Source organism: Phodopus roborovskii, unplaced genomic scaffold (genome assembly GCF_943737965.1).
Source record: "Phodopus roborovskii unplaced genomic scaffold, PHOROB, whole genome shotgun sequence".
Lineage (NCBI taxonomy): Eukaryota > Metazoa > Chordata > Mammalia > Rodentia > Cricetidae > Phodopus > Phodopus roborovskii.
In genome coordinates this window covers 6,648,960-6,662,932 of record NW_026126413.1, presented here as the reverse complement: position 1 = coordinate 6,662,932, position 13,973 = coordinate 6,648,960, and the positions used below count along the sequence as shown (strand labels likewise).

General features: G+C 39.3%; 1 protein-coding gene across 1 annotated transcript in view; it reads right to left on the bottom strand.

Moving 5' to 3' along the window:
* Nucleotides 1-13,973, bottom strand: part of Homer1 (homer scaffold protein 1) — a 95,165-nt gene that overhangs the window by 11,267 nt on the left and 69,925 nt on the right. Inside the window, exon 6 of the mRNA XM_051182978.1 lies at nt 1,113-1,269. Coding sequence (XP_051038935.1) covers nt 1,113-1,269 — 157 coding nt within the window. The remainder of the gene's footprint in view (nt 1-1,112; nt 1,270-13,973) is intronic.

Genomic DNA, 13,973 nt, shown 5'->3' with positions numbered 1-13,973 from the left:
AAGATAAATATTTAAGGCGATGGCAAAAAACAAAAGATTATTAGATAATTTGGGAATGATAAATTATTCAAATATTAGTCAGAGCCAGGTTGGGGGGAAACAAAGTGAATAATCACTGCAGAGGACTTTATAAGGAAAGCTCCTTAGAATTTATACAAGTATAGCTACGACTGTCTGATTTCCCCATTTGAAGTCTTCAGGTACATGTGGGTTCTGAAAACTGGCCTTGAAGAAGGATTTTTTTAAAAATACATTTCCAAAACACGAGAGAATCTGAAATGAAAGACATACTTAAAAACACTGTAAGAACTTGGCTATTAGAATGACTTCATGTCAACTGTGCCTCTTATGGGAAAGACAACAGTTCTTCAGTCACTAAGAATATACCAAGAGCCAACAAGTAATATTGTTTTTTACTAAATACTTGACACCTTTTTAAGATAATGGAAAAGATCAGTGTTCTTAAAATTTATGCACCCAAGTTAATACAAGAAGAAATCATGGATACATTTACAGACACCCTACCACAGCTTGACTTGAACCTTCAAAACAGCACATCATCCTCTATATTCTGTACGGGTTTCTTTCACACTCTACTCCCCTTCTGCATAGGTACTAATATGCTCCCTTACATAGACATATATTACTTAGGACTGAACAAATGCTCCTGCAGCAGATTTAATTACAACTGTGGTCTCTCTATCTTCTTAGATACTCCGGAACTGCTAGCAAATTAATCTTTCACTGTATGACATTCTTTTTATAATATTAAATCTACATTTGTATTTTCTTCCTTTCACTAATGAGGATTGAACTCAGGGCCTTTTACATGTGAAGCAAGCACTATCTCACTGGGCTGTGCCACCAGACACCATGGTAAATTAAATCTTAGGGCCTATCCAATCATCTGCTTTGGCACAGCTGAAACTACAATCAGTCCATTTGTTTTCAAGAGCTATATAATCTTCATTCTCATTAAACTGTGACAAATATTTTTCTTGAGCCAGGAAAACGGGAAACTTAGCTCATATGCATTCCTGATAAGCAAAGGATACCCCTAGAAGGTTTCCATGTACACGTGAGTTTCCCTTCACCCCCAGCGCTGGCCTTACCCGCTTGTGTAGCCGCTCTGCCTCCTCCTGATAGGCAGCCAATTGTTGCTTCCATTGTTTCACGTTGGCAGTGGATTCCAGCAGGGCTGCAGTGAGCTTGGCATTGTTTCCTTTGAGGGTAGCTAGCTCAGCCTCCCAATGCTTGCTGATTGCTGAACTAAAACAAAATGAAGAGAAGATTCTGTCATTTCCCTGAGTATTGTTTCTCAATGGACAACAATATTTAATTCTATTATTAGGCTTATAGTCTAAAGATATTTCAAAGACAACCCCAAACAATAAAACCCAGAAAGTGCTTCTAGAATGGAATACTTCTAATAGGTAAATGTGATACATATTATATACATATAATATACTCAAAAGCCAAAAATAATACCTAACAATGTAGTATACTGTTTAAGGGTACCAATGTTCGCTACAGTTTCATTCCTCAGTGGGGACATATAAGGATGCTTACATAACAACAAGGTTGGAACAAGTATAGTATTTTTTTTTAAATTACTGATTTGTGTCTTTATATTCAGAATTTTTAAATGTTCCAATACAGACATGTATTATAATAATTATAATAAAATCATTTCATATGATATGTTGGATCAAGAAATTGTTCCTAATAACTTCTATTCATTGGGAAGGCCCCTCTCTTGATAATTACTCTGTTAATTTTCAAATGGAGAATTGTCTTATTTGAAAGAAAATGATGGTTTCACTTTTTCATTTTTGACTTTCATTCTAATTAATAAAATTCTACTAACTCTGTCCCATTGACCAGTGATGCCTACAGCTTTCTTTAATCAATGATTTTGTACATAGTATCAGTTTGCATCACAAGGCATGTTTTATAAACTGATACTTCATAATAATTGCAATATATTAAAGGCAGTTTCCATCATCAAAATTTCTAAAGCTTTATACCAGTTTTAAGATATGTCCATATTATAAGCCCCTGACAGGGCAGAGGAGGACAGCAGATCATTTCCAATGGCAGTCTTAATAGAAGAAAACAAACTCAAATTGTTAATCAAATAAGAAAGCTATATATAGACCCAAATTTAAGCATATTTTTCAAAATAATTAACTGGAATACTTAAAATTATGACGAAAAGATTGAGGACCAGAACAGAGACTGGAGATAACAATGAAATACACTGTAGAACCCTTGGGTAGGTTCCCCAAATGGAAAAGGACCATTGGGTTTGCAGGTGTAAGGTACTTGCCTAGCATGGGAGATGCCCTGGGTTCGATCCCCCGCACTGCCAAAGAAACAACAAAAAGACTCATGAGTGAAAGGCCGGACTTAGTTGGTATTATCCTAACAGCGCTGATCCCCTAAGTCTGACGATTACACTGCAAGCATGAAAGACATTAATTAAGGATACCGGGTAAAGGGGATATGGGGCTGCAGATTCATAACTTTGCTGTAAATCTAAAATTAGCTTTAATTGTTTCTAAAGTTTACCAGTTAACAGTATCTCATCAAAACATTAAAAGGACAGAATAAAGCAATAAGTGAAGCTATCAAATTAGCCAACCACTTTTATTCTCAAAAAAGAAACACTTTTCAAATTCTTCCTTTGTGGAATGACTGTAGATTTAGGTTTTCTAAGAAAAACATGTTAACTATTCACCTGCTCTAAATGACTTAGTTTTTGTTAAAACCACCGACTAGTTTCCCCCAGAAGTGTTTCATTTAAAGGGACTCTTCAATCTGATAAGTGAGATCATACTGAACTAATTTAAACATTTGATATATGTAATTTATTTAAAATTAAAATGACTTTAAATGCTTATTTCTAAAATCTATTTGTCAGAAAACAGTACCATTATGAAGACCAATAGAGAAAGAATGAGGGCATTTAAATACATATTATCTTGGGTTTATTTTACAATTGATTGATAGAAACTCCATTAAGAATTTGGTAACTTGGGCTGGAGAGATGGCTCAGAGGTTAAGAGCCCTGGCTGCTCTTCCAGACCTCTTGAGTTCAATTCCCAGCAACCACATGGTGGCTCACAATCATCTGTAACAAGATCTGGTGCCCTCTTCTGGGCTGCAGGGATACATGCACCGTGTAGTAGTAGTAGTAGTAGAAGAAGAAGAAGAAGGAAGAAGAAGAAAGAAGAAGAAATAATAATAATAATAATAATAATAATTTGGTAAGTCAGTCGATGTCTGTGTTTCAATTATTATGATTGTGATACTAAACCCATATCTTAACTACATTGATCCTCCAGCCTTTAACATGTTAAAGAAAGAGATCAGTCAAGCATTGTTCAAATGTGGCTATTCACATTTTCAACATTAATAAAATTAAAAATTCACTTTTTAGTCTCATTCAGCACACTCCATACAGTCCATAACCACAAGCTGCACATGACTGGTGGTCAGCAGAGACATAGAACATTTAACTGCCGCACAGGGCTTTGAAGGACAGGATCTCTACATTTGAACGAGGTTTTCAATGTCTTCTGTTACAGGTTCAATGGTAGCCCTACAACCTAAATCTATGTATTGAAGTCCTAGCTCTTAGAGTATCACAGTATGACTGAATTGAGAGATAGGTTTTTAGAGTGGCAGGAGTAAATGAGCTCTTTGGGGGTGAACCTAATTCACATGGCCAGTGTATTTATCAGAAAAGATGCGACCATCTAAGTGCACATTTAAAGGATTTTCAAGTGTCTTGGTTACAGTTTGTATTGCTTCAGTGGAGACCATGACCAAAAACGAGTTGGGGAGAAAAAAGTTTGAGTGGCTTATACTTTCATATTGTAGTCCATCACTGAAGTAAGCCAACAGGGACTCAAGCAGGGCTACAATCAGGGCGGGAGCTGGTGTAGATGCCATGGAAGGACCCTGCCTACTGGCCTGCTTCCCATTGCCTCTTCGGTCTGCTTTTTTATAAAGCCAGGACCACCAGGGTGGCACCATCCACAATGGGCTGGGCCTTCCCCCATCGATCATTAATTAAGAAAATGCTCCAAAGGCTTGCCTACAACCTGATCTTTTTTAAAACATTAATTTATTATGCATTATGTTTTATACAGTGTATGCCTGCAGGCAAGTAGAGGTTACCAGAGGTTACACCATGTGGGAGCTGGGAATTGAACTCAGGACCTCTGGAAGAGCAGCCAGTGCTCTTAACCACTATTTCTCCCTACAACCTGATCTTATGGAGGCATTTTCTCAGTTGAGGTTCCTCCTTAAACAAGACTCCAGCTTGTGTCAAGCTGACATAAAACTATTCGGCACATCCAGTACCTTCAAATTTGATGGTTATTTAGATTCAAGGAGGCTCGAGTTTAAGACATAACCCTAAATGTCCAGTATATTATGGTTAAATGTATTTATTCTTTATGTCAACAAAATAATTATACAATTTCATGCATGGAATGGTATTTGTGAGCAAGAAAGTTATTAAGCATCTCTAAGACTCTTGGAAGGCACACACATGGGCCGAGGGAGGTGTTACACGTGCCTGACAGCTCTTTACCAGAGTCAGCATAGGAGCAAAGAGGGGACAAAAGTGGCCTGGATGAAGGGGACACCCTCACTGTGTGACCGCTGTACACCCTGCTCAGGCTTATCTACTAGAGAACAGATAATCTCAAACTGCTCCCCTACTTCTTTGGGCACAAGGGATGGCTTACTACTGTTAGGAATCAAGAGAACAAACCTCTAGACCCTAGGAAGAGCAGAAAGCAGTCCAGGGTTCGGGTCCTCAATCCCCATGAGAGAGGTAAGAAATTCCCATAGACGACTCTCAGAGAAAAAAAAAAAAAAAACAAGACAGCATTTGCCTGCTATCAGAAGGTACTTGGATTCATAACCATCAAGCTGACAGCAATTGTGAAGGGGATAAAGCATAAAGACAACCCAAACACTAAGGAGGTACCAGAAGCCATGGGAAAAATCTCTCTAGCATTGACCCCAAGCATGAGAAAATACTAGAGGTGGGTGAAAAGCTAAACAAAATCAAAATCTAATTTAACCCCTAAGTAGAATGACTTAACGCCTATGCTAACATAAGAGTCATACCCAAGTATAGGAGGAAATATAGTAGCTAGCCTTTCATATTTATGGGTCCCGTATCTGTGGTCTCAATCAACTACTGGCTGGAAAGATTAGGAAAAACTTATTTTGTCTGTACTGAACATAAACAGACTTTCCCTTATCATTATTCCCTAAATAGCAAAGCATGAACTATTTACACAGCATATACACTGCATGGTCTACTTCATCTAGAGGTTAAATGTACAGTAAGATATATATATGCAAACACTATGCCACTTGACATAAGGGACTTGAGGACCCACAGATTTGGGTATTGACAAGGGGTGGGTCCTAGAACCAATCCCTCATGGATAAAGGGACAACTACTATAAGCTGCTTCTGTGTTTTTTAATGTAATGTTTGACATTTGGTAAGCTGAAGTGTGTACCAAAGAGCGGTAAATGAAGCCAGTGTCAAAAAAAGCAATGCATGGCTTCTTACTCAGAGATGCAGGACATGCTAAGCAAGGAAGACGAACGGCCCTCTGCGGCTTTAGCCAACAAGGAGACATCAAGCTTGATCAGACTATGAATTTCAGCAGAGGACTGGAAACTACAAGGAAGAATCGAGGGACAGTGTCAGAAATAATATAATAGAGATAAAGAGTGGTTTTGACAGACGCAGGGAATGTGACAGAACTGCAGGAAATTATTAGAAATCAGTTGAACTGAAACAAAGAGAAAAAGGAGACCACAAAACATGTAGATCAGTAACGACAAACCTTCTTAACAAAATGTGCTGACTAGTAAAAGAAGGTTTAAGATAATAAAGACTGAAAAATAAAATATCCCTCTCATAACAGGGTTAGTCACAGTAGTCAAAAGGCAGAAGCAACCCAACGTCCTTCGGTGGTAGCTGGACCAACAAAATAAAGTGTATAGGTACATGTAATGGAAGGAAATTCTGAATGCACTGTAACAGATGAACCTCGAGGTCAACCCCCAAAAGACAAATACTATGTGTCTCCACTCATTTTTTGAGGTACACAATCAAGACCAGAGAACACAAAATGCTGTCAAGGGATGTGGAGTTACTTTTGAGTGAGCATGGTGTATCAGAATTGCAAAATGAAAAATAAATTACAGAAAGACAGTGGGATTGACTACAAAAGAGCATGGAGAACCGGTTAACCTGTCTGTAGCTTTCCGAGTGCACAAACTACCAAAATCTACACAAACGTATACATTAAAAAGGGGGAAGGGCACTGTACGTAGCTCCTTTAATAAAGTTATGTTACTACTACAATAAAAGGTTTCCAGTGTGCTTTGCATGTCCTTTCTGTGACTGTATGATGGCAAATAATTGGTAGAACTGTCTCAGAACTGTGGCATGAGCTGTTTTCTTGGCATGGGAAGAGACTGGGTGGGAAGGAAGCAGTCCGGCTGTGCTTCAGGATGAGAAAAGGGGGTGTGCACGCCATTGGAGATGGGGATAAGAAACAGATGGGTGGAGAAGGATTAAAGCATTGGGGACATGCAAAAGACAAGTGACAGACAAGGCACAAAGAGCAAGTGTCTGGGGTGGCAAGAAACTGAAGCAAGGTCCCAGCAATAGGTAGAAAAGGTTGAAGGTACCCAGTCCCTTAATGTACTTTATTATTTCCTTGAGTATGCCTTGAGTTCCAGTGAACTAAACAGTGGGCCCTGTAACTGTCAACGTGTCTAAAAGATTTTCCTTGTTTACTCTTCAGGTCTCCAAAGCACAGTAACAGTGCACAAGGCCACAAAAGGCCACACAAGGCCACAAAAGGCCACACAAGGCCACAGTGCACGATCAGACTTGCATGGCCTGGAATGAGCACTATTGGGAAGCAGTTTAGTATTAAGTTTTTACATTTTCTTCTTCTTTTATTTATTTATTTTTTTTCGAGACAGGGTTTCTCTGTGTAGCTTTGGAGCCTGTCCTGGAGCTCACTCTGTAGCCCAGGCTGGCCTTGAACTCACAGAGATCTGCCTGCCTCTGCCTCCCGAAGTGCTGGGACTAAAGACATGCACCACCGCTGCCCGGCTATTTTACTGTCTTATGTGTATGATAAATGCATGTCTGTGCACAGAGGAGGTGTTAGATCCCCTGGAACTGGCATTACAGTGAAGTGCCATATGGGTGTTGAGAATCAAACAGGCCCCTCTGAACAGCTTCCAGTGCTTCTAATTGCCAAGCACCTCTCCAGCCCCCGGTGTCTGCATTTTCTTATACTGATTAAGAGGTAAATGAGTGCACAATCTAAAAGTTATTTGCCTATTAACCAAAATTACCCCGTGGTAAATCTGAGTTGTTTGGAGAACGCTCCTACTTCCTCTTCTTTGAGCTACCCCTTGGGTCATCATATTTCTAAGGCACAGTGAAACACGATTTAGTGTGTATGCTTATCAGTCTTGGTGTTTCTCCTGTGGCTATACACACATCCCTTTGTCGCTACCAAGTAAGAAAATACTTCTGTTATAATGAATTATACAGTTCCGACTTCCATAATGACCAAAGATTGTCACGCTAACTGGAGTTGTACAAATGAGTTATCTTAGATTCTTATGTGTATGTAAATGCTTTTTATATTTTTCCCAATTTTGAAAAAGAAAAAGTATGTTCCTTTATCTTCAACTCCAAGATATTTAGTAGTAATTGATACCTTTGGATTCACTTGGATAGTGTAATTTTGTTGGCATTTTACATTTCAAAAAAGCCTGTTTAAAAAACGTTGGGGAAGTTGCTCCCTGCCTTGCATATACTGGGCCCTGAGTTTGATTTCCACCAATACAAAACCATTGCCGGTATTCTTGGGGATGATTTGGTCTTTTACAAACATAGACAGAGGTTTGAAAGTTAGATCTTAACTACTCAGTGGAAAGCAAATTTGTTCAATGATTAGAGACAACCCAAACACTGAGATAAGGCAAAATAATTCTTCATTCTTGCATTTGCTTCTGGTTGTTCAGTAAAGCTTCCCTTCACAAAGAACCAGCTAGTTTTCTCTTGCCTTCAAATCTACAAGGCCCTCAAACACTTCAAAACCGTCACAAGAGAGTTTCCTTATGCTTGATTTCAAATTCAGTTTCCCTTTATTTAAAGTCAAAGTTTTGTGAGGAAAGTATTACATTAATGTACATCAAGAAGAAAAATACTTCAAAACTGAGAGCCTGGTACATAAACAGTGTATTTATTTATTTAACCTCTAAATAAACCTATGTGGTTGGTTACTTGCAAGTCTGAAGACAGGTCTCCAGGGATCTGGATCTGTCACTGGAGTCTCTAAAATGGCCACCCCTTGCCTTTACTCTACACTTTGATAGTGTAGCACTAAGAGAAATATTTATATAATCTCTTTACAAAATACTTAAAAATAGGGCACAAACAGCCCTTTTTCCTCTGCTTCTCTGTGTCGGGAATAAAGCCTGTCCCCGTGTAAGGACTGCATTGCACTCCCTACCACTCAGTTCTTCACACCCGCAACACATGGGGGAATGGAAGTGACTGATCGAACCACGCTGTGTTCTTTCTGCGTTAGGTGTTTCTTATTAACTACTGGCCCCAAGCTAGTTCCACTTAAGAATGACAAAAAGATACATTCAAGAGCTTAGGGTTAGAGTCGGTCCTTCCTTCCTCCCTTCCTCCCTCCCTCCCTCCCATTCTTTCTTTGAGACAATATCTCTCTACACAGCCCTGGCTGTCATGTAAAACTCACTGTGTAGTCCAGGCTCACCTCAAACTCAAAGAGATCCGCCTGCCTCTGTCCCCAGAGTGCTGGGATTAAAGGTGTGTACCTCCACACCTGGTCAATCTCTCAATCTCTCTCTCTCTCTCTCTCTCTGGTAAATATCCCTCCCTCCCTCCCTCCCTCCCTCCCTCCCTCCCTCCCTCTCTCTCTCTCTCTCTCCCTCTGACAGGGTCTCACTGCATAGTCCTGGCTGTCCTGGAACTCACTCTGTAAACCAGGCTGGCCATGAACTCACAGAAATCCACCTTCTTCTGCCCCCTGAGTTAAAAGCATGTACCACCACTGCCCAACAAATTTTTGTTTCTTAATAAAACTTGTTTGTTTAAAGGAGAGAAATTCCTCTTTAATGAAAGTAGAGTAATCTCCTTTATAAATAATACCTCTGCCAAAAGAAAGCACATGTACCTTTTAGGGTTTGACAGGCAAGTAGCCTGGCATATGAAGGGAATTTCCTATCACCATAACCCTGTAACTTGTCTCCACACCTGGCGTTTACTGTTATTAATCAGGGCACTTCTTTGGAGGCTCCTCCTCCAATCCCAGCGCAGGAGTGTCAGTGTCTTGCTAAGCAGCCCTAGCTGGCATTAATACTGTGATCCTCTACCCCAATCCCGGTACTTGAAGGCTCAATCAGGAAGATTTCCACAGACCTGAAGCCAGCCTGGGCCACACAGTAAGTTCCCAGCCAACTTGAGCTACAGAATCAGCTGCCTCCAAATAAATAGACAGATAGGTAGAAAGATGATAGGTAGGTAGGTAGGTAGGTAGGTAGGTAGGTAGGTAGGTAGATAGAGTATGAAAGCAGCCAGCATGTGAGGGGATAGTGCTTAGTGCTTGACACGAGGACCTCAATTTGGATCCCTGGTAGCAATTTAAGAATCTGGACATAGCTGTGCATGCCTACAATTCCTAAGTTGGGGAGGCAGATCTTGGGGACTTCCTGGCTGCCTAATCTATAAGCCAAAATGGTGAGTTCCTGGTTCAGTAAAAGACTCAAAAACTTAATCTGGAAAGCAAAACAGGAAGACAATATAAATGTTTGGCCTTCATATGCACACATGTACAGTACTCCTCCACCACAGGCACACATAAACCATCTGCAGTTTCAATTCTTGAAAGTAGCCTGTATAAATACCTTTATCTGTCTACGTTACGGTTTATAAATTTTCCTTTGTGAAATGCAATATATAATTTATAATCAAAGGCATCTTAGAGACCAGCTAAAATACAAAATTTACTTAGCTTTTGTAAAGAAAGTGTAATATCACTGGCTTTAAGGAACTTATGAAATCAATAAAGTTGTTTCCAGTGTACAAGGAGGGCCTCTGTGTCAGTTACAAAGGTTTCTGAGCTGTGAAGAATTGTACAAAGTAGGTAAGAAGTGACTGCGGAAACTAGTGCGTCAAGCGCAGGCTCGGGAGTTGAATGGCCCCAACACCAACTACTCAGTTATGGGGTCTTGTGTCCATCACTTAGCCTCGTTGTTTCATCTGTAAAGCAAGGGTTAACAACTATCTTTATAGGCTAATTCTCAGGAGGAAGTAGTCTGTATGAAGTATGCAATGGGTGTTCAAATATTAGGGCTTTCCCTATGTGAATAAGCAATAAAGAGTCTTAAAAGCATCTGAATGATTTAAGCTTCCTTCCTTGGTACCACAGATAGTTTATGACAAGCCTAAACCTTTGGTGTAGACCTCAATAACTTCAGCAAGTTAATGAAGGAGTAAGAAGACAAGTGAACAGAACTCATTGTCAGAAGCACAGCCTGTGGTTGACTTCTGATGGGGAAAGGGGAGACTCAGTGAGACCCAAATCTGAATTGCACGTGTTTAGCTCAGAAAACAGTCAGCACCACCGTGCAGCTTCCCATTTGATTTTGGAAAGCACAAAATTATCTAGTCAGTTCTTGCCCCATTTTCACTAAGATGGAGACAGTCATGGTGGCTCTCAGAAATGTCCTGGATGCCCTAATTGTGCTGTGTGGTGTTTCTACACAGATCTCTGGAGATATGTGCCACATCTGTACACTTCTGGCCTGGCCTCCTATGGTTGTGGCTTTCTGTCCTAATGTGGCTGTGGTTGAGGAAAGGCACTACAGCTGAAAGGCTGTAGGAAGCCCCAATTTTATGGCCACTTTCTAGTCTCACTGCTGGCTCCTAATATCAGGTGTTAAATCCCACAGAGATTTAACTGAAAGTTTGCAACAGCCTATTTTCTGTAAGGAACCAGATGTGTAAATTTAAATGACTGGGGGCCCATCCAAAAGAGGAGAACTACTTGATTAATTGGTAACTTGTAGCAAAGACCAAAAAAGATTTGGGCCAACGTGATTCTATAAATTATAAATCTATTATATTAATACAAGCCAGTGTTTATGTTGATTTTGAAAACAAACAAACAACAAAACAAGTATTTGCTAAGAGCTTTCTTTAGAAACTTTGCCCCAGAATTCTCTACTGAGGAGGTCTCCAGGTCATGAATTTTATTTATAAGTGAAAAATGATGCTTCTTTCAACTCTTATGAATATGTATTATCTTTTGCAAAAGTGAGGTCTACTAAATTCAAGCTTGTCTTCTGTTTGCTAGATTATATCCTATAATCATAACCTATTCAAGACAAAATAAACATTCTAACTATATGCTAATTTAACTTGCAAAGGACATGAAAATCAACTTCCTTGCAAAGCAGGTCATTAAGGGTAATTCACTGTTAAAACTTCTTGGTGGGACTGAAGAGATGGCTCACCAGATAACGGCACTGGTTGCTCTTCCAGAGGATCTGAGTTCAAGTCCCTGCACCCACATGGCAGGTCATTAGTGTAACTTTAGTTGCATGGGATCCAACACCCTCACACAGACAAGCATGCAGGCAAAACACATAAAAACAAACAAACAAACAAAGGTTGCTTGACATGCCATTAAGTATTGCTGGAGAAAAACATGAGTAACAGACATCACTCTAGATACTGGCAGAATTGGGTGGAAGAAAATGGATATTTTATAGTAAAATTTGTTTCCCAATATTTTGCCATGAAAACTTTTCATCTTTTGGAGATTAGTAGCAATCAATATTTTAATGGCCACTATTTGGTATCCAGAATCAGAAACATTGACAGCTTAATTTTGCTTTTGAAGAGGCAATAATCAAGTCACAACTAGTTAATGCTTGAGTGATGGCATGAATGAAAGTCTGTTTCTGTTGTTATCAAGGCAGAATCATTATCACCAACTGTGAGTGCACATTTAAGGTACATAAATAATATGCAAAGGTAAGAGCACTGACCAAAGCACTATGCAAATGACTCTAAGGGTAAATGATAGAGAATTAATAATAGCTATTGTCAAGGGCAGCTTTTTGGTGTATATGCTTAAGTTAAGGCTCCCTGATCAGCCTGGACAGTGGCAAAAGCCTCTATAACCCTGAAAGACTATTTTACTCGCTAAAGCAATGGCACACTGGTTCCACCCCAAGTTAGTTCAGTAAGAGCCAGTATTTCAGCTGTAGGATAATATACAACTGATATGCCAAGGAATTTTTTTCTGTGTTGTTAACAGCGACAAACTTGAACATACCCATCACAAAAATTGTCTTACTTGATCTAAATAATCCTTTTAGTAATCTGAGATTTTTTTTTTTTTTATTAAAGAACTTCTTTTGTTTGTCTGTTTTGTTTTTTGAGGCAGGATCTCACTGTGAGCCCTGGCTAACAGTGTAACTAGTACTCTTATGTAGAACAGACTGGCCTCAAAATCAGAGATCCACATACTCTGCCTTCTAAGTGCTGGTATTAAAGGTATATAGATAGCACCACGCTTATCTTTTCAAAGAATTTTTCACATGACAAAATCACATTAACTTGAATTATTATTAACTTGAATTAATACAGCACTATTAACTTGAATTAATACAGACTATCATATGCAAAGGCTGATGAGGACTAGGACTTGAACTAGCTCCTGTTTTATAGTTTCTGTCACTGAGCTGTAACTGCTCTTTTTTTACATGTTCCCTTTGTTTCATTGTCTGTATATAGTCATATACATATAACTGTCTGTATGTAATCATATGACAGCATACTGAGAATGAATGAATGCTATGTAGAAATCACTAGAAAACAACTACTTTCCAATGAATTTAGGATATAGATCAGTAAAAATTAATGAGATCAGAATATGCTGGTCAAAAATAAAAATATTAAAGATGGGGCAAAATTCTTTTTACTTTTAAATTTTATGTGTATGGATGTTCTGCCTGCGTTTGTTTGTTTGTTTTGGTGTGCCTGCTGCCCAGGCGGCCAGAAGAGGCTGCTAGATCCCCTAGAAACTGGAGTTACAGACTGTTATGAGCTATCACGTAGGTGCAGGAAATTGAACCCGGGTCCTTTAGAAGGGCAGGAAGTTCTTTTCAGCCTGAGCTAGCTCTCCAGCCCAGGGATGAAATTCTTAAGTAGTTTGAAGACTTTACATTATGGAAATGGACTGCAAAATATGCAGACATTTACATGGAAGTACAAAGTTTTACAATGCATTTGAACGCAGACTGCCCATAGTGCTGTTTTACTTCTATTAATACTTGTAGGCTGGTTTCTATGGATGAATGAGGGCTGTGGTCAAACTAGGAGCTTACTACTAAACATAGATTCAGAGGTTTTCTTCTTTTAAAAAGCACCCTGATACCCACATATTCCAAGACTATGAGGAGCCTTCATACATGGCATTCACCCACATAAACAGCCTGCTGGAATGAACACCTTTCAATTTATGCTGGTAACAACTGACTGCCTACTTTTCAACCAGGAAAACTGTACCGCTATGATCACCACTTTAGGTGAATGCAGAACTGGGAGTCTAGCTGCCACACTGGTTCTTCAAGAACATACAACCTAAAGCCGCCATTACTCTTGCTTGCTGGAGACTGAAGCTAGGGGCTCCTGGGTGCCGGGCAGTTGCTCTGTCACTGAACTCTACACCTCAAAAGCATTTACCTTTTGAAAGTAAAAATTATGCGTTCACATACATTTTCATGAAAGACAATAAAGAAATGCAAGTAGATAAACTTTATTTTAGATGGTACTTACTGATACTACTTATAGTATAC